The sequence below is a fragment of the Carassius gibelio genome, chromosome A6, assembly GCF_023724105.1.
Source record: "Carassius gibelio isolate Cgi1373 ecotype wild population from Czech Republic chromosome A6, carGib1.2-hapl.c, whole genome shotgun sequence".
Classification (NCBI taxonomy): domain Eukaryota; kingdom Metazoa; phylum Chordata; class Actinopteri; order Cypriniformes; family Cyprinidae; genus Carassius; species Carassius gibelio.
In genome coordinates this window covers 7,897,783-7,920,352 of record NC_068376.1, presented here as the reverse complement: position 1 = coordinate 7,920,352, position 22,570 = coordinate 7,897,783, and the positions used below count along the sequence as shown (strand labels likewise).

The window sequence follows — 22,570 nt, the reverse complement described above, 5'->3', positions numbered from 1 at the left end:
TTTACATTGTTATTTTTTAAGGACAGATAAGTTTTCTTGCAATTAGTAATACCTCTTCTATTGTCTTTGAATTTTTTTATTAATAAAATTATTTCATTTGAAAAATAACTAATTTCTTAATACAACAAACGCTACAATAATGTATAAAAAAGAAAATGGCCAATATTTGACATGCACTTTTAAAGGAAAATAATTCATAAAAGGTTAAATATTTGCCATAAGCTAATGTTATCTCTTTAAATTGGTGCACACTAATTTAGTGCTGGGTGGTATTAGGGCTGGGCAATATATCTAACGATATGATCATTCGCATCTAATCAGTAAAGCTGCTTCTGTGATCACCTGATTATAATTGGAATGGCATTTAATAGACAGAGCCGTAGATCACTGATAAGCTACGCAATATTGCGTTCATTATCGAAGGCGATTAATCTGCTATAATGAACGCGATATTGCGTAGCTTGTCAGCAATCTACGGCTCTGTCTATTAAATGCCATTCCAATTATAAGCAGGTGATGGCGATTTTAGCCGTGATCACAGAATCAGCTTTACTGATTAGATGCGAATGATCATATCGTTAGATATATCGCCCAGCCCTAGGCGGTATACCGGTACACCAAAAAACCGGTGTATATTTTCGTTACGATTTAAAATTTTTATATACCACCATACCGATGCATTTAATTAGTCAACGTTGGGAACGAACGTTATGCTATGCCGAGCGACACAGTTTCAGACTGACCCTTTACAATGTTGCACTTCTAAGCAGCGACTGCGAGGCGTGGTGAGGGTAAACACAGTAGTGCTCTGGTTCTACGTTATAACACCTGTTTCACACATACCCCGTCTGCAGTGTGGTGTTGCGGTCCGTCAGTGCATTCCAGTGAGTCTATTTTTGCTGTGCTGCAGGCGCTGAATAAAAGTGAAAGCGCATTGTTTGTGGAATATGAACATGGATGACACAGAAATGCATTAAATTCACAATAAATGTATAATAATTAAAGCTGTTTCACACGCAACACATGGGTTTTTGGCTAGGTTTAAAACAATATATAAATTCACTTTATGGATGCAGTAAAACTAAGTTCATTAAGACCCGTGGGATTGCTTGTGATAAAGACTTAAATGCAAAAGGCACAAGTTTTTCTGAGTGTTTCTCTCTGTGGTAGGGCTGCACGATTCTGGATAAATTGAGAATCACGATTTTTTGATCTCATATAGAGATCACGATTCTCCTACGATTCTTTATTATTATTATTACTATTAACATTATCATTATCACAAGTATATAAATTAATTATTTTATTTTGCAAGGATTCTTTAAATTGATCAAGTGTGACAAAGACATTTATAACAAAATATTTCTATTACACACAATTATTGTTCTTCTGAACTTTCTATCAAAGAAACCTGAAAAAAATCTACTCATCTGTTTTCAACATAATAATAATAATAATAATAATAATAATAATAATGTTTTTTTTGAACGGCAAAACAGCATATTAGAATGATTTCTGAAAATCATGTGACACTGAAGACTGGAGTAATGATGCTGAAAATACAGCTGCACACCACAGAAATAAATTACATTTTAAAATACATTCAAGTGAAAGCAGTTATTTTAAATGGTAAAAAAAAAATATTTCAAAACTTTACTGTTTTTGCTGTACTTTGGATCAGATAAATATAGTTTGGTGAGCAGAAGAGACTTTAAAAAAACATTACACATCTTATGGTTCAAAAACTTTTGACTGGTAGTGTATATATAATATATTTAAAACCCCAGTTTTTTTAATATTAGAATGATGAAAAAGTTGTTTAGATCACTGATTCAACGACTCACTCATAAACCTACTACACTTGTTTCATTTCTGGATGAATCAGCGTTTTTGAACGATTCTCTTGAATGAAAAATTAATTCATTGACAAATAAATTAAGACACTTGTCGCCACCTATTGGTGAAACAATGCAATCGACACAAACGTTATTTAAAGCGCAGTACTTTCAAAAGGGGATTTGTTATATTTTGATCGCTGCCATATAGACATCAATGTTTATATTTAAACTATAAACTTTATCCCAGTATTTCTGTGATAATATAAATGACTGTAAGACAGATATAATACTGTGTAGTTGAAAAGACTGTTTGTGAAGATGTTTCTTAACCAAACATGGTAAGAGCTCTCTCTGTGTCAGCGGCAGTGCGCGCACGGATTTGAATGATCCGGTAAGACTTTGTCAAAGGTTTAACAGACTTGGGGAATCGTTGTCTTTTAGAAATGAGATCGAGAGGGTGTCTGAATCGAGATCGCGATCTTTTAACGATTAATCGTGCAGCTCTACTCTGTGGTGTTTTAATTTTAAATATTTTAACAAGAAAAGTAGGCTAATTATTGTTTAATTGTTTTGCTGGTTGCTTGAGCAGCTTATTATACAAACCAAGAAGTAAAATGCATGAAAAATTCGTTGTTTATATTTATTGAGTTTAAACTAATGTCTATAACTATGAAAGATTTTAAATGTATTATTAAAGGGAAGATGGATGCTGCAGAACTAGTAGAACATGACACAGAAGAACCTGTGCCAAAAAGAGAAGCCTGGTTGTTTGGAGGGTTTTCGGTTTCCAAAAATCCAACGTTGACTAAACAACCATTTTATGCAAGTGCTGTCGGGTTAAATACACATCTTGGAATATCAACCAGCAGAAATGCATTGTAAACCTGTTTATGCATGAAAAAACATCATAAACCGGGAAACAGGCATAATTGAGAAAAAAAAAATGTGGTATAAATTTTTTTTCAAACTGCCCAGCACTACACTGATTTTATGTATATATATATATATATATATATATATATATATATATATATATATATATATATTAAAATAGACAAAAATATCTGCTGATATGTATTTCATAATAGCTAATTTAATAATGTAATGATAAAGTAAAATAAAATAAAATGCAGGTATCAGCTGTTGACTGACTTCATAATGTTTCTTGTTTTTTTTTTTATAAATATTATTTTTTGTATTTTCGTAAATTCTTAAACTTTTGGGGTAAGTTATGACCTGGACACATCTCGGTGAGATTAACCCTCTCATTGCTTATCATGGAAATGAATGAATCTGACAAGTGTGTGCGAAAAACTAGTTCTGGCGTAACTGCTCATCGAACCAGTAACCTTCTGTTTAAAAACCAGCTCTTGTTAGGCATGAAAAGTTGGCAGCTTTTGATGTGAGGGCTGCACATTTGTATAAGACCCCCCTTGTGTCATATGTCTTATTCAAATAGTAAAGTGGGGAGGAGATTTAGGCCAGATTGTCCATAAAAGGAAACAAGGCCATTTTCCCTTAGGTTCAGCCATAAAACCTATTTAGAAAAAGATGTCCTAATTTCCCGCTCACTGAACGTGCACTGCCAATTCTGAAACCCCTAAGACGAGTCGTTCATTTGCACTACGAATGTATTTCTGAATGTGCCATTTGAATGAAAACTTCCCATTCAGCTGTTTTATATTTTCATTTATATGATAGCACTTAAACTCTACACCATTGTGAGACTAAATTAACTAAAAAAACAAATTTTGTGTTCCGAATGCATGGTTTTCTCGGTTTTCTATACTTTTTTTTAGTCATGTTTTGCTTTCATCCCTCAGCATCCACCCCAGTCACCACCTTATTTCTTGCATTTTCTATTTTTCCCTCCACTCTCTGATAAATCTCAGCTTTCATCCAATGAAACTCACATTTAGGCTGTAGTCATGGTCCACAGAAACCTGCTATTACTAGAAAGTACAACTTAAAACGTTATTCACGGTGGAGGGCCAGTGGTGGTCATACCAGAGCTTTCCAGTTGCTTGGTTCCAGCTCTGGCAAACACACCATTGTGAAGCTCTAATGCACTTTTCTGGAGTCTGTAATTTGATTTTCAGTCACGCGCAGGGATGATTTGGTCTGGTTTTTTTTAGCCTCTCAAACAGAGATCAGTCACTTTAAAAGTAGAACATCGTCCATTATTGATATCATTTGTGAGGGTGAATTGGTAGCCAATATGCAAGATCTATGAAAAAAAGTTATTTTTAGTACAAAATTAGAGGGTTTTTGTAATCATTTTAGTAGTGGGAAAAACTGTCTTCAGGAGATCTGAATGTTTCTTAGTGAAGTTTACTCTTATTTTATAGAGTTCTGCCTGCATGTGCTTTGTCCCTGTAAGGCACAAGGCCAGTTACACAGTATCAAGCGCTGTCCAGATGGAGTTAGTAATGTGACATCACCTCTGTGACATCAGTGTCTCTGCAAATCTGTACAGTATGTGACCTGTGCATGTGTGACCCTGCTTCATGTTCCTGGGGTGTGCTTTTCATGATGTCATTTAGGCTTGTGTTTCGAATCCCACGTCTCTGAATGACAGGGTGTGGATCCTTTCAAATCGGTATTGAAATCCAAAATTAGTATTGAGTCCAAAATTAGCATTAGTAAATTAAAAACATTAGTATTGAATCCAATGAATCACTTCTGTAGAGTGCAGCTTTTTAGGCTTGGTGATAATTAATTTTAACATTTAAACAGAATTATAGTACATATTATAGAATTAAAGTCACAAATTATAGTACGTGCACAACTGTGATGCATCATTTATAGGGCATAATTTGCTGCTTTAATTAATAATTTTATAATTTAGCCTTATGATTTTATTTTCTCTCATTTATTGTTCTCTTAATTTGATTGCTTCTGGTTGGTTGTGGCCAGGGAAAGAATCTGCAAAATTGGATGTGCTGTATAAAAGAGCTGATGGTGCTTTTTTAAGTCCAAACCAACAGTCAGACCCATTTATTAATAACTCCTAAGTCCACAAAAATATTGCATGCTGCCTACAGCTACTTTATTTCTTTTTTTCCTGCTTTTCCGCCTAAACAGTAATTTTCTTGGAACATCACCCCTTTGGGCTTTTGAACAACATTGTCCTGTAGCGAATCAATGTGTTTTTGTAAGAAAAATAAGCATATTTAAAACGTAATAATCGATTTATTCTAGCTTGCGCTCACTTTTGTAAACGGAACTAGTTCCGGGCTGATGACGTATGAGGTCAGCTGAATCTTACTTATTTTACGAGGTGGCAAATTTCTAGGAATTCGTATGAAGGACCACACCTAACCCCGCTCCTAAACTTAACTGCCACAGAAATCATACAAAATCATATGGGTGAGGTCGTGTTACAGTGTTTATTGTAATGTTTGTAAACATTTTGCGTCTTCATTAGGTCTATTTCTGAATGAAATAATGAAAGTGTGACTTATTAATAGGCTACGCAGCATATGTTTTTTTTTTTCTTTAAAAAAAACCTAACATTTGTATTTGCGTAAAGTAGCCTATTTTAACAATGCAGCAAAATTCTTAACGGACTAAAATGAACGGTTAAAATGAACATCCCTAATCACAACACTAGAGAGCACTATGAATTGTTCTTAACGCGCACATTAACTGAACTTAAAACTGTTCAAAGAAAAGACACTATCGCACAGATATAATAGATTACACATCAATAACTCTTCCCTTTGTGCTTTGAACTTCTCTGTGTGGAACCTTGCACTTTTCTGTGACACCTTGTATTTGAGCATTTCATTATAATACATTATAATACTTTTGTGCAATGAAAGATTGCACAAAAGAGCCTTACCTGATCTGTCCTATCTGTCATATGTTGCTGCCTCATTGCTGTGCTATACATTTAAAATAAATGTCTTAATTTTATAGAATATATTTATCAATCAATATATGTACTTGTTTTCCATAAATGTATTCTATAACAATACAAAGAGCAATGTGTAACATTTTAACAGATTTAGTCCTACACATATTTGCTTTAATTGTTCCCAACTAAATTGTTTTTTTCACTTAATGTACGGATTTTTAGAAATGATTGTGCACTCATCATCGAATTTTAACAGCTTGTAAACGTAGTCAGTGTAAGCAGTAGTTAGAATGTGTATCAGGATGTTGCATCCATTATAGCTGTGCAATAGGTTTTAAAGGGACAGCAGCCGAAGTCATTTATGTTAATCAAGCAACAAAAAAAAGACAGAAAATCACGCACTGTTCTTGACTAAAAAAAAAACTTTAGTAGCCCTAAAGATTAATCTAAATTTATTTATATAAATAGAAATGTCTGCTTGAACAAAGAACATGGTAAGCAAATTACTATCAAAAATACATAATTAGCCTATATAACCATTGGTATTTAATTAAAAAGAAGACCTTGTTCTTTGAGAAGTGGTTTTATTTAATTTTTACATTTAAGGCATGTTGTGTGTCACAGCAGTTAAATCTGTGTCTATCATGATAAAACCTTAATATCAAACCTATATAATGATATTGGAAATTTTAGAGAAATGCGCAATAAATCCACTGTAACTAAACCCATTAGACTAAATTTACGTAGATTTAGTCGACTAAAATCGTATGATATTTAGTCGACAAAAACTGAAAACAATTCAGATGACTAAAATATGACTAAAACTAAATGTCATTTTAATCAAAAGACTATGACTAAAACTAAACCAAAATTTGCTGTCAGACTTAACACAGATTATAACGCCCATAAAATCGATGCTGTTTCATATTTGCAAGTGTGAAACATTGTTTAACATCTTCATGAAATGAAAATTCATCTGTTTTGATCTGCTACAATTCTGGAACCGTTCAAGGAACAGTTCATCCATTTTTTTTATTTTTTATTTGACTTCATAATTTGTATCCAGATGCCTGGTATTGACTGGGTATTCTGGTGAAAATGATAGACTTCATGGTAATGTCTCCACATCTCCTCCAATCATTTAGTCCACCCAGTCCGCTTGCATTCATCTGCCTCCAATTTTAAGTGCAAGCCCACATCTCAAAATCCAGTGAACTACCAATGCACAGACCAAGTCCTCGCCCTATCTTTTTTTATTCTTTCTCTACAGTAATCTGTTTTTCTTGGAATTGCATCACAATATGGAGAAGATCTTTCATTACTTTCCATTCCTATGCTACTTTTGGACGGTCGGTGTAGAATGAAATGCCTTGATATCCAGTGAGGAGTCATATAGTTGTAATGGGACGGTTAAACATCTACAGCTGTGTTTCCTAATTAGCAAATATCCACCTCTGACCTCTGTCACTGTGAGAGCAGCCTGCATGCCTGGATACTAAGCAGATCCATTTAGCTATTTTAGAATCAAGTGGAGGTTTGGTAGACAGGCTGGTATTTCCTGCTATTGTCTGAAAGACGTGTCAGTGTGGACAGCTGCAGTGTGGACACATGGAATGGACTCATGAAGGACAGTGGCACACTAGGTTTCCTCTTATTTTGAGTGGTTTATAGCAACTGGCCTTTCCTTGCCGACTAAGATATTTCGGTTTTTCTTCAGTTTGAGCTGTTAAATGTATTTTTATTTCACATTTAATGGATTATGTGAGTGGCGTGCAACAGTTTACAGTGTGTGGGTACTGCTGGCACTCACTATTTCTTTCTTTATTTGTTTATATGCCTAAAACCAGGCAGCAGAGCGTTAATTAGATGTGGAATGTGGGAATTTCATCAACCAATTCCTCCTGTCACGAGGTGGCAACACACACATACATAAAATGAATAGGGAGTTTTGTTTCCCATTGTGTTTTGTAAAGTTGTTGGTGACTTGTTTAAATTACTTGTCCAAAGCACTGTGGTATTACTGACCAGATCTTTTTTCTTTAACAGTTGCTAGCTGTCATACATTGTATCATACTGTACATCTTCAATAAATTTGTGTCTCTGCAGGAACAAAGGACTGTGGTAAACGTGGGAACTGTACCATGTTTAAGGGAGTGCTGAAGAAAGGGCGAGAGGGAGGAGGAAGAACTGGCAAAAGAGATGCAGGTAAGTTTCTTTATGCCCAGAAGGAAGGAAAATGATATTAATAAACTGTTGCTGAAACCCAATGAACTGTACTTTGCTGTTGTGTGTATGCTTAATTTAATTGCATAACTGGCATTGATTTACAGAGCTGTGGCTGGGATTGGCCCAGTGAGATTGTTTTATGTCCCCGTGGAACATTTTTTTTCCTCTATTGAACAAAAAAGAAGGAATTTTTATAATGAATGGAGATTGGAGCTCCTAAAAAGCCTGCAAAATCATCATAAAAATCTAATATATGTAGTCCATATGTCTAGTATGCTATTTTCTGTGTCTTCCAAAGCCATACAGTGGCATATGGGAAACTCTGCACCCTCGTGATGTGTGGGGGCCGTGCCCGTTTAGTGGGCCCTGTCACAGGACATTCTAAAAGACATTCACAAATCACACAAAATGTGTTTTTCCTTTGAAAAACCCTAGACACAGCAGTGGAATTTAATTAAAAAAAAAAAGGTTTCTTTTTTAAACTTTTATACTTTTTTTAACTTGATTGCTGTGTTTTTAGAATGCCGTGTCATGCTTGAGACCCTGCAGAAGACACAACAGCAAAGATAGTGCAGTGGAGTGGAAAAGTGCATGGAAAAAAACTCTTAATGTCACTTAATATTCTAAAACAACAACCAGAGAAAATCAATTTTCTCTCACATTTCACTTATCATAAAGGCTATACTTCTAAGACTGCAGCACCGTAATCCAAGTGATTATTTTTACACTTAACGTAGCTCATGCATTAAGACCGAGATATTAAAAAAGATCGAACTCGAAGCCCAGAATATGAATGAAGTGTACAAAGGTTTAAGTGAAGCGTTTATGTCCCACTGTAAAAAGTGGTAACATGCAATTGTTATGCTTTACCTCTTCTTATTCAGTTTGGTCGGTGTAACCCAATATATTTGTAATGTTAAATAACATTTTTAAATAAAACAAATTTATTTAGATGTTACCATTACACTTAATGTGGATTAATGCATTAACACATTAAAAGACCAAATTGACCTTTATGGTGGAAATATGTTTTTATGCCCTGGTCCGCTGCTGTGCTTCTGTGACAGCCACCTATTTCAAATGGCAAATGCTTTAGTGGTTCAGTAGACTTACGACTTGTCACCAGACTTTGCCATGCAATTTCTATCGTTCGTTCTCGAAATTGAAAGAGATCAAGACATTTCCCCGGAGCATAATGTGACAAGAAAGACTGTCCAGTTTAGATCTTCTGAGTTTTGAGAATGCTCATGCTTGGAACATCGACATTAAAGCTGCAGTGAAAGAAAGTGCACCAAAACACCCAGAGAGTGCAAAGGATTGGGTAGAGTTTTTGCTTGTTTGTTTGTGATACGCTGTGGATAAAAATAGTTAATCATCAAAAGCTGGTATGTTAAGATGTATAGAATGTTATTTTTTTCAAAAAAATTAAAAAATTAAAAAAATAAATAAATTAGCATTGGCTATATCATAAAGTATAGAATCATTCATGTAATGTATGCTTTTCTCCTAGTTTTGTACTGTTCATTTTCTTACTGCAAGACATGAATTTTGCTTGTATAATTTAATTTCTACAATTGAGCTTACTGTTAAATAAAATATGTAGACCAGGGCCTATAGCAGATGTTTGTGTATTATTATTATTATTATTGTTGTTGTTTTTGTTGAAGAATCCTCCTGCTATTGCTAAAATAATCAGATCGGTTAAGACAGCAATTTTGCATAGTAAATATGTATTCCTGCTGGGATTTCAGTCTGACTAAAAAGTGATATCAAAATCACTACACTCATTATATAATGTTATTCAATATAACTTCAAATTCATCAGTGCAATGATAATTGACCACATTCATTACTGTTAAATCAGTTAGGTAAATTAGGGGAGTTAGGGGAGACTGACTCAGTAGTGTTTTGCAGCAGGTGCTAAATACATTGCCCCATCTCGTCCTTTGTGCGGGGGGAGTGGTTGGGGGGTATATATGATACCTGTGTGACTAACAGGATTTTTTCACTGAAAATCTTGTTTTCCAGTGGGCTGTTCTGAGGAAGAGTCAGATTGGTTATGTGAACTGGAGCAACTGATTAACTGAGTAGAACTAACTCAAAAGTTGTTTTTTACTGACTTTGACATCAGGAATCATCAATTTTACTTAACTTATTAATATGTCCAGGAAAGAACTCAAATAACTTTTTTTATTTTTTTATAATGACATACATTTTGGTCTGGTCATCACATAACTTCAGAAGATTCGAAATATAACTCATGTGGACTACTTTTATAGTACTTATTTTTGTTATTTTTTAGCTTGATCGAGCCAGTCCTCTATTCACTTTCATTATATTTAAACAATGTATTCCACTAAAGTCATATTAGTTATGGAATGACATGAGGGTGAGTTAAATAACTGAATTTTCAATTTTGTGTGAATATTCCTCTTCCCTTTCACACTTTTGTCACTCTCTTGAAACGTTAACCACTGTTACAAATAAGAGTCATTACTTCATTAATGATGTCACATTACCATGACACCCAAGTTGCCCCTTGTATCCGCTCGGGCTCCTTGCTGAATTCAGCACCATTGCTGGCCCGATACTTCTCTCCCAGTGGAGCCTCTCAATGGAGCCATGTTCCAGTTAACCTCATTCATCTCTGCTCCACTCACTCACTTAAGTATGTCAAGACAAGTTTGAGAGCAGCCAAACAAACACTACCTGACCCACATACAATACAACTTCTTGTCTGCTAATTTAACTCAGTGTCTTTTTTTAAGTCAGGAGACTGCAAATAAATAATTAAACTTGTATATCCTCCTCTCTTAAATGTAGTTGATTGTCACTTTGTCCGTTCTCTGATGTGCAAATCTGCTCTACTAACATCAGTGAACTCCCTCTGGCTTTCATACTGACAGCCCATGAGTTCTCTGTCGGTTAGAGACAACACTTGTGTGTCCTCTAAAGAGACATATTGCTCATGAAGTATTTATGACACCTTATGTTAGCTGCAGGGGGATGGAGAGAGTTATCCAGCACACATGACAGATCAGATGCCACTCTTATACACTACAGTGCCACTTTTTTTCTGGCGGATCATCTGCCTGGAAGCCCTGTTCTCAGTTACCAAAGTAAAAAGGGCAGCAGATACTCAAGAAGTGAGATCATGTGAACCTTTCTGGTACCAAATATGACCATTTTTATTCCGTCAAATCTGGTGTCATTTGTTTTTGAGGAATCTGGATTTCAGAAAGTCACATGCATGTGATTAGGTCTCAAAAGACACATTTCTGTTTAACATATTTTTCAAAACTAAAGAAATAGAAAACTCAATTTTATAAACTTTAAAACAAAATCAAAACTTTTGCCTGCCATGGCAAAGAACATTTCTCTGCTACTATCGATGTCTATCATATACCTTTCAGCATTTTTTGCATTGTTTGGATCACAAGACAATAAATTTGTTTCAAGATTCTGACCGGTGTAAGAACATTTAGAGATGAAAAAAAGTTTAATAGATTTGCAGCAGCTTGTGTGAATCGCAGGAATATTTAATTTATAGAGCGAAGAAGAACTGTAAAATAGTGAGACATAAGAAATACACGTGACTAGCAAATTGCCGTAGACCTACTAAGCTTTCGACATGATGTGGGATATATGTTTTTTTTTTTCTATTCAAAAACGTAGTAAGCTGCCTTGCTGTCTATTCACTTCATAAGCAGCTTCCTTTAATATGCAGCAGCCTAAATGGTTTGGAACCTCATAAATGACTGAATGGAATGCTGTACATGTGCAGCAACAGAAATGGCACACAGAAGACTCGAGTCTCAATTGATTACAATAGAGTTTGACATTTGCATCTTGCTAGGCAATTGACACAAAGCATAAAAATATGTAGCACACATCAATACTGAATAAAAGACTCAATTTTTAATTTGATTGACATCTTTTTTGAAACTCAGTACTATTGAATGACATTTAGAATTGATATTTCCCTTGACTCCATATGGAATCTTAATTTTGACTGAAAATTTACATTACGTTTTGCAGTGCATTTGCCTTTTCAATAAGTACATTTACAGCACCTGCAGTGCATTATAATTTGATTCATTCTATAAGATATCACAGAACCTTAAAATGATCCGTTAAAAGGGCAAAGAAGTACAGAAATTTTGAGTCATTTCACGAACATGTTTTTCAAAAACATTACATGGACGAACCCCTGAGCAGTCTTGTCTTGCTCAGTGGCACAGTGGAGTTGGCTAATGGGTCACCCTTTGTGTGATTGAAACCAATAACCATCCCAAATGTTTAACCTCTACTGAATAGAACCTCAGGCTGTTTTACTGAAACTTATTATCTTAATTCTTGACTTAAGATTTGAAAGAATATCTGTTTCTTAAGTGAAATTACCATTGATAGTTAGTAAAAGCTATTGTCCAGATGTTTGCCGTGAAGAGTCTTTTTCCCAGACTTTTTACCAAAAGTCAGAGCCAGAGTGACAGATTTCATATAAAATCACATAGTTTATGATGGAGTTTTTTTTTTTTTTTTTTGACTTTGATGCCATCCAGTTGGAGGATTTCAAATATATCTGATATGTTATAAGGTGATTTTAGAAAACACATTGTTTCAGTTATCATGTCTTCTAGCAACAAGGCACTTGTTTTTGTGTGATTTTGTTGTGTTCAGAATATCTTGAAAGTCTGGTTGTGTGTGATCCTCATTTATTTAGTGAGTAATTCCCAGATTTTTTTTATGTAACTGTTACAAAGTCCACAAGTGTATGATGCCTAGTGTTTAATCGTGTAATAGGCTACATTCCAGCCTTAAGCAGAAAGAATAAGACTCTAAGGTTGGATGTTTCTGTAAACTGTTTTTTCAAACAGTAGAACTGACGCCAAAGACAGGCCAAAACATTCTAAAATCAGTTTATCAATGAAAACATTCTACTGTTGTTGTTTTTTTTCTGTTATTCTGTTATGGTCCATTTCAGCCTTTTCTCTCTAATATTTCTCTCTCTCGCTCCTTTTGTGTGTGTGTGGGTTTGAGCTCTTTAATCCCTAAGAAACATACAGTACTTTGATGGGGATTTCTGCTCTCATGGATTGACCCTTTTTCATTTGGAATGTCAGATTGTAGTATTCTCCTGCCTTTGAACTGGTGCCTTGTAAAGGTCGAATCACAAAGGATTTAGCATTAAAACATGGGCCTGTTTGATGCTGGGTTACAGTGCAGAGTGATACATGACTCTGAGAGGTTGAGCTTATAATGTGTGTGTGAGATTTTACTGTCCTCGTGTATAGGAGTAGAGTGACATTCAGAAAGTTGATCCATCTGCATTATGTGTCAGAGTAAGGTTTACGTTTTGAGGCCAGTTGTGTGTGCACATTTTTCAGAATGGTTCTCGGTGTTATCTCAGCTGCTCTGGTGTACAGTTTCTCCTTACTCAGCAGGGGCTCCGCATGTTATTTAGTGGTGTCTGATTGTTTATTCAGACACAAGCTTACTGTCTATCCATCTATTAAAAATAGGGGTGGTGGGGTGGATTAATTTATAACAAACTGGAAAACTTTTGATCATTTTCCCAAATCTTTAACCATAATTTTTTTTTTCCAAGTTGAATTTTGAGAAAATTTTGCTAATTAAAAACAGCTGTCTTCTAAACTATATGAATAGCTAACAAAGATTGAGTGTATTTAGTGGTTGACCGATATTGTTTTTTGTTTTTGTTTTCTTGACCTATGCCGATATCTTGGAAAGCAGGGCACCCAAAGCTGATTATTTATATATATGCCAAAAAAAATGCCAAATATCGGATGATATATCGACCTTGGTGACATATAGGTCGACAACTAAGTTTATTACTTGATAGTGATATTTTCTGAGGTTGTAGGATTGAATTCCAGTAACACAAGGCCTAATCTCATTACCAGAAACACAGCTGGCCACACTTTCAGATGAGTGAGCTAATCATGGATAACATTCTTTGAAATGCGTAAGAAGTTCCAGCGGTGAGTAGTCAGCATCTGCCTTCCAGGCTTATCTGACAGATATACCATGTCCTGGATGTCAGGTGACACAAATTACAAAAGGATGATCTTGCGGAGTCATGTAACAGTTAAAGTTGCTGTAGTTTTGTGATGATTGGTTTTATCTGGCTAATAACTCAAGATTTTGTCGTCCATCTGTGTTTTTGCATGTTTTGATTTAGAGACATATACACTTGTCAACCATTTCCTTCTCTTTAAGAGTCTGCATCATATTAGTCATCACCCAATCTGTTCTTGCTTTGTATACTGTATATATTACTGTTTAAAAGTTGTGCTTGTTAAATATAATTTTTTTTTTTTACATTTAAGTTAAATGTTTAATAGAAAGTGTTTTCTTGGAAATTATCCAAAATTGTACATAAAAAAACAAAAAAATCTGAATTTTTGTAATTACTTTAACCCTCTGGAGTCTAAGGGTATTTTTGGGGCCTGGAGAAGTTTTGTCATCCCCTGACATTTGTGCTTTTTTCAGTTTCTTAGAAATATCTAAATGGGTAAAATCTTATCTCACTGTAATCAGCACAAACTGGGCTATAATAATATGTGCATGTATGTACATGATTGTATTTTTGAGAAAAAAAATTTTTATGCGTGGTTAGTGAAAAACTAAAAATGTTACATCAATTGATTAAGGCCATAAAACCAATACAGAACATTGGTTCCTGGGACTTTTGAGAACTGGAGCTTGTAGCCTAGAAATTTTCTTTTTAAATGATGTGAAAATCATCTTGTTTACTCACAGAAAACAATGTATTGATTTTAATTTTCTAAAACACTTTTTGTTGGTAAAAGTCATATGCAAGTAGGCATATGACTTTTAACAATCTTATTTTCTACAAAAAACATTTATTGTTATTATTCAGCATTGTTTGTTACATTTTGTTACTTATTAACTTATCTTACTTATTACTTACTTATTACTAATTAACTTATCTTTTATCTTTATTTGTTACATTTATATTATATACATCTAGTATTTGAATGGTATAGTATTGTATATTGTTATTGAAACTTCATAATGTTTCACTTGATTATACATTTAGTCAGGAATTATGCCCCCCCCCATTATATAAACACCATTGCACAGTGTTGTTCAAATTTTGGGTTGGTAAGATCTTTGTTTTTAAAAAAGTGTTTTATATGAACACCAACGCATTTAACTGATCAGAACCACAGGAAAAACAGAGTAAAACAATTACTGTTTAAAATGACTGTTTTTATTTAAATATATTTAAAAAATATTATTTATTGCTGTGATAGCAAAGCTGAATTTTCAACAGCCATTACTCCAGTCTTCAGTGTCAAGACAGAGAATACATCCTAATATGCAGATGTGGGTGCTCAAGACCATTTATTATTATTGTCAGTTTTGAAAACAGCAGCTTAATATGTTTGTGGAAACCAGTGGCGTAGCCACGGGGGGGCCTGGGTGGGCCTTGGCCCCCTCATTTACATGTCCGGCCCCCTCAAATTTCCGATTGCTTAAAATAAAATAAGTAAAATAAGAAAATGTTTATTTGTCAGTCTGATTGATAGATTGACTAATCGAAATGCTGCACGGTAAAATGCGGCTGTTTGTAAACTTGATTTGATTAGCCTATGTTACGTGTTTTGAGTAACTGACGCCGTCATTTTGGCTTGAGAGTTCATTAATATTCGGTAACATTACGCTTTTTCAAAAAAGCTCTGCGACAGCGAGTGAAGTGGCACCCGAGGCTTTTCAGGACACAGAAACGCCCATTTCATCACAGGAGTGCAGCGGCGAGACTTCCACTACACAGATCAGCATAATTCTCAATGATTTGTCTGCAACTGATGAATCGCATTCACAACCAGTGATGACCGCAATTACTTGCATTGAGTTTGCCGGAAAGAATCATTGCTTTTCCCCAAAATGGTACAATGAGTACACATGGCTTGGTTATAGTTCAATAATAATCGCCCCCGTAGATCCGCCTTGTCATGTAAAAGGTAACTTAATCCCATGGTTTATAGCTGTTTGGCTAAATTATATGCTGTTATGCTGCTGAAACAGGGAAGTAAAAATGCTGTGATTTTATGCGGTGTATATATATATTTGCTTATGCTGTATATATTCTTCTGTTTTTCGAACGTAAATTGGTGGATTTTCTGGACTGAGTATGAAGACATCATTTAATAATTGCCCTCATAGATTCTACGACGTAAGGTTAGATTCATGTAAAAGGTAATAATCACAGAGCTATGTTGTGGGCTGTTATGACTGTTCTACTGAAATGGTGAAGTAAATATTCTGTTTTAAATGTGAACAGGTGTTAAGCTGTTTTTATTTATAGGGGTTAGGATAGATATAATGTGTGTGTGTGTGTGTGTATATATTGAGTTGCCCCCTCATTTTAAGATGGGACCCCCCAAAAATAAAATTCTGGCTACGCCCCTGGTGGAAACTATGATGAATGAATGAAAAGTTCAAAGAATGACATTTATTTGAAATGGAATTTGTTCCCCTTCCTTCCTCATTGTTGTCATTCTATATTTGTCCTTGCCGGGGGTTTTTTAACTTCCTGTTTGTGTGAAGAAATGTTGGTACCATCTGGGGTTAAAGAGCCACACAGATGGGAAATCAAAAATTACCTGTATTACAGTGTATGATGTAGCTGTCCATCAGTGTAAACAATGTGCAAAGTAATTAAACCAAAAAGTACACGATTTATAAAGTTATTGGCTTCTAAAGTAAGGAGTCGACTCTGAATCGCTGAAACGAGTCGTTATAGATTTCAAATCTTTTGCCCATCTCTATGTACGTCATTAGGAGCACTTTGCATAATAATCTCCGCCTACCCTCTTGGGACAAACGGATCTCTGACCTGCCCCACCCCCCCACACAGATGCTCTGTTTGGTGTGAGAGCATCATGTCGAGGAGACCGTTTGTTTTATTTTCACTGCCAAAGAATGAAGATCAGAAGAACTAATGGCTAAAATTCATTTTCACCACAATACCAGAGCAGTACAACAAATCCCTTTTGTTGTGTTCACAACATTTCACTGATGACTGCTTTTCTAATCTCTGTGAGTACAGCGGGATTTTCAAAGCGTTTGGCCATAAAAGATTAGAACAACGAGCATCTCCGAATCACAACGTGAAGTATGATTATGAAGTTATGTGTCTGTTTTCTCTGGAGCGTCTTATCAGTATGTGTGCTGTCTGCAGCCTGTCTGCGCTGATCATCATGTACAAACACGTCATTAAAATGAAGTTTAACTCCGTGAATACTCAATGAAGAGAGATGAGAGCGATATCTATAGAAATGTCAAATATATTGACATGTCTACTTTAAAACTAAACAAGTGCTGCCGAAAACAGATATTCTGTGATAAAGTAATCCATATGAAAACAACGCAATGTCTGTTTTTCACGTCTCCCTTCACTATATCTAATGTGACCACGCCCCCGCGCTATTCAGATTCAAACTGAAGCGCGCGGCTTGAATACACCCACACAGAAGAAAAAGCAGTGAGACTGTTCAAGTTTTTTATTTTACTGTTTGCTTCGCGATGAGAGGAATAAGACATAATTCACCCCAAACAGATGCTAACGCATAGTTTACCGTGGAGGTGTGTGCGGAACAACCAATCAAACCTGAGTATGTTAGTTGACCAATCAGAACACAGTATGCTACCGAAAGGTGGGGTTTAAGGAAACTGAATCTTTTGAACAGCCCGTTTGGGGATCTCTGAGAATTGAGGTAATTTTAAAATGATATTTTGACAAAATTACAATGTTTTTTAACCTTGGATGGATTTAAACCTAATATACAGGACTTATAAACAGTGATAGGAAGCTTAGAATTTTCATCTTACTGGCTCTTTAAGGTTTATTGTTTTCCTGGACTGTACATTTCTATCAGTCATTCGCTGTTTCTTTTGGTCTTGCTGAACTTCAGCGTACCTGATTTTTGCCACATTCTTATGATGATTTCAAAATGCCAGCATACCTGATTTACGCCACATGCACATTAAGAGTCCATTTACAGCAGCATGAATGTTTTTTTTTCCCCTCTGGTTCGGTCTGTTCACATTTGACTAAATATAGGATTCAGCAAGGCTTCCGTCCAGCTCCAAACCCTCATTTCGACTGAATTTATATTCTGATAAATATTTGATGTCTGATGAATGGAGTCTCTGGTTGGTATTTTGGTCAGTCCTCAGTGTTATGAATGTAGGGCTGTAATTATATCAGAGCTCTCTGCAGTAGACTGTCATTAGTCAGACTTGATTTTCTGGGCTGCGTTAAGAGGCGACTGACCACAAATCTGCAATAAAAGGGAAGAAGAAAGCCATGCCGGCACATTTTCCTATGGCCAATGTTACATATAGCCTCCATACTGCAGTGAGACCTTTCTATAAGGTCAAGTATCATTGGAATGCTGAAAATCACTTCCTTTTAAAACAAAAATGCAAACAAAATTGGTTCGATTGAATAAACTTTTTCTAGAGTAGAAATTATTTAAAAAGCTATGCTTGAAATACACTGTAAAACAAATTTTTCTGAGAAATAAATAAAACCAAGATATAGGGCCGGGACTCGATTAAAAAAATTAATCTTATTAATTAGAGGCTTTGTAATTAATTAATCGAAATTAATCGCATTTTAATCGCATATAAATATTTGACCTGAGAACAGTGAGAAGTAATTTTTTTTCACATGGATTTATAGTATACCATTGAATAATGACTGAATACATAAGCTTAAGCAACAAAATATTGTTTATTTTTGTTCAACCAAGTCTAGCAGACCAGTGCAATTTTTGCCATTAAGTGTAGCAATAGCATATTTAGAAACAATTTAGAAATAGTACATTTCAGAAATTCAGGAAGCTTATAGGTGCTGTAACCTTCTGTAAAGTGTTTTTTAAGTAAAACACAATACTGTCAATTACATTCAGAACATTGGAAACACTGACTATTAGAAAACATCTCTCTGTTGCTTCAAAGGCCATAACATACTAAGTCCAACTCTCAATAACCTTGGCCAAAACAATAAAGATTCCAACATAAACTGTTGCACCAACAAAATAATACATAGTTCAACATAAAGTGTAAAGTCCACGCAAGCTGCTATATGTTTTGCGTTGAGGTTCGATGTGCTGCGGTGATATGCGAACGCTAGTTGGTGCTCCAGTATAATCGGTCCGCCGAAACTCATCCAGTGAGAAACGTTCCGCGGTGCAAAAATAAGTTAATGCGGGAATTTTTTTTTCTGTAATTAATTAATCTTAGTTAACGCGTTATTTTTTGTGTAATTAATTAATCTCAATTACCGCATTAAAGTCCCGGCTCTACCAAGATAGTAAAAGTAATCTTTTACAAAATAATATTTTTGTTTTTCAGGTTAAAAATTTAATGTTTACTTTTTTGTACTTTTACTTTAGGTTACCGTTAAATGTAATCTTAAAATCTTAGAATATCAATTTTTTTGTACAGTACATCATAAACCTAAATTTACTTTGTGCTGTTTGTTTGTTTTCAGCCACAACATAAAAATAGTTATGCATATTGCTATGGCGTGTGATATTTGAATCATTTTAATAATAATCTACTTACACTAAAAGGTAAGAGTTTCAGTTCAACGCATATAGCAAGGAATTTCTTAATGTTAAAAATAGTTATTTAGTGCAATACATTACAGAAAACTATTCTTTGCCATCTCGTCTTGCTCCATGACACACATCTGAAGTGCGTGCTAAAGTCGCATCTTGCACAGCTTCTCTTCCGCTTCTCTGCCACACATGTGCAAAGCGTGCGTGCACACACAGAGACGCGTTTCAGACAGCACGTGAACACCAAGTTAATTTGTCTCCTTAATTTTGTCTCCTCATGTTCGCACAGACACATACACACAGGATTATGTCAATAGTACCCTTCTTGGCGATAATTCTCGTAAATACAGTCAGTTATGTTTTAAATGAATGTAAACAGCTGAGAAAAAATCGAATGTGTATCATTTTATACTGGATCAGTGCAGTCAGCCTTAAAGGGACCGCAGCCAATAAATGCATGCTACTGAATATGTCACTAATGTTAATTAAACAACAAACCGCTTTAACAAAGATTAATCTAAATTGAATTCATAAAATGAACACTATGCAGTATTATTTTACACTTATAACATTTCTTTGAATACTACTGTTTATTTTATCTATGCTTGTAATTTGTGTATTTGTTCCTTTTTCTTTTTTTACTGACTGTTCACTTTTCTTTAATAATGTTTGAACTTTCTTGACTACAGTTTTTGATGTGGTATATGATGAAGTACTTAAAATGTATGGAAAGCAAAGTTACATTGATATAAGTATTAATTAACATTTAATTAATTTTCTGATTACTTTTTATGCACTGCTGGTCACTTTCAGAAATTGAATGTGAAACAAATTGGTTATATAATTTCCATTTATTTATATTTTAAACTATAATTTAAATAGATTTTTCACACTTTAAGCAATATTGTATCACATTTAGAATATCGCTTTTTTTAAACAAGGTATCGTATATCACCTTTTTTTTCAATATGCACAGCTCCTCTAATAGTTATCAAAATTGGCTAGAATTTTAAATTCTAAAAAATAAAAGTGCAGCATGAAAAATAAATGTTTTATACGGCCTTATACAAACCAAGCCACACCAGAGTCTGGGTCAGAGAATGGTGCAGTCACATACAGGTATTCAATAAGATTACTGTGGAAACTGACCAGTTGAACAGGAGTAGCATATTAATTTTATATATACTAGTTCATTAATTTCAGAAACTGTACAAGTTTTCAGTAAAGCTGTAAATCAATGTAGAGTCTGTTTATTTAATCAATATTATTTTCCTTTCAAGTACACACGGTAGTTTTACACTTTTGTTTCTTTCATCAGTCTTTCTCCAAAAAAATCACAGCAGGGATGTTCTCCTCATAATATGGCAGGTTGACCTGTGAAAATCTGCATTTCTGTTGGCTTTTTGTTTAAAACCAGCTTTGTTTTGGCAGTAAAGATTACCAGTAAATCCTGTTGCGGTGAGAGGAACTTTAGGCCTTGTACGTTTGCTTTGGAATGTTAAAAGAGCTTAAATTATTCTCAGCTTTCTTCAAAAGGGCTTATTATAGGAGGAGAAAGATGTATAATATTACTGTTGGTCTTGAGACAGCCTTAGTAGTTTGTATGTTTTTATAGTGGTTTTGAAGGCTTGGATACAAAAAGTCACTGGTAATGATACCTAGCTAATTGGATTTCTGACATCCAACTGGAAAGTATACAGAGAATATTTTTTCCCCCCTCTTCTCATAGAGTAAATGATTCTAATGTAAGATTGTGAGAGATTTTACGAGACCCTAAGTGTTCTAAATGTTCAGTGTTTGTAATTGTGGTTGAATAAGTGAAGAAGATGTTGAATGGATCACTCATACGTGATTCTGTGCATTTGAGAATGTTCATGTTCGGCTTTGTTTAAAAAATGCAAAACTATCTGCATGCAGATAAAACTCTAGTCAATTATTCAAAAGAGAGGAAAATAAACATATCTTTTGTCTTTCTCATTTTTGTTTAGGAAGTCAATCCCTCAGTCCCAGTTTCCATCACAGAGTTCAGGAAGAGGGGAATACAGTTATTCAGGATCACGGCGGTGGGCCGCTGCCAGTACAGCCGTACCCTGCAGAGGAGATGCTGAGGCTGAGTTTGACCCGAGGAGTGTCCATCTCCCTCCCTTCCTCCCCCCTGCTCCCTCCCCGCCAACCATATGTTTCACCAGTCCGGTCCTACAAGTCACCAGGTACAAATTCACTTTTTGAATGTACTATATTGACAGTTTGAATAAATGACTCAATAACTCGACTCATTAATATCGATACTTTAATGCATTAAAACTCAACTCATTTATACACATCATTAAACCAATAATTGTGATATTATCATAGACTATGCAATATTATCATTGACTTATCATAGACTATGCACTTTAAACACCCCTGGTTGTTATCACCCTGTATCACCCAAGTAATTTCAGATTTCACATTACATACACTACAAATACATTCAGAAAAAATAAGTTATATTAAATATAAGTCACACAGTGGATTTTTTTATATTTCCTTATTTCATGCTTGATTTAAGTACATATTTGGTAACTTTTGTACAATAAATAATGTTTCTGTGATGCTCCGAATCAAATGGGACTCTCGAAGCAAACTCTTTGAGAACCACTGGTCTGTCGTCATCAAATTTTTTAATTAAGGCTAATAATAACTTGTAAATGTGATTGATTAATCTAATTCAAAAAGTAAAGACTGATCACTCCTTGACTAACTACAAGTTGGCCAGACTAGTTCTTAAGACATTGTGGCTGTGTTTATGCAGCAAGCCCCAGATAAGGAATCCCTTTATAAAACAAAAGTCATTTTGAGGTCAAGAGTCAAGGCTAAAAGTTTAGGTTCAGTTGATTGGCAGACTTTAGGATGAGTGTAGGTCGCAAGAGGAACACTTGGCAGGAACTCAATCAGTATTCTGGCTGCATTTGGTGATTGTTCTTCCCACAGTCTTGCACCTCAGGTTGTGTGATCATACCCACGTCAGCCCTATATGCTGCTGA

At 34.9% G+C, this 22,570-nt stretch overlaps 1 protein-coding gene across 3 annotated transcripts in view; it reads left to right on the top strand.

The window, feature by feature from the left end:
• The window catches only part of LOC128015366 (protein TANC1), an 85,067-nt gene that overhangs the window by 10,613 nt on the left and 51,884 nt on the right, over positions 1 to 22,570 (top strand). For all 3 annotated transcript variants that reach the window (XM_052599162.1, XM_052599161.1, XM_052599160.1), the window contains exons 2-3: positions 7,804 to 7,902; positions 21,533 to 21,754. In XM_052599162.1, the coding sequence (XP_052455122.1) occupies positions 7,839 to 7,902; positions 21,533 to 21,754 (286 nt within the window). In that variant the 5' untranslated portion in view covers positions 7,804 to 7,838. The remainder of the gene's footprint in view (positions 1 to 7,803; positions 7,903 to 21,532; positions 21,755 to 22,570) is intronic.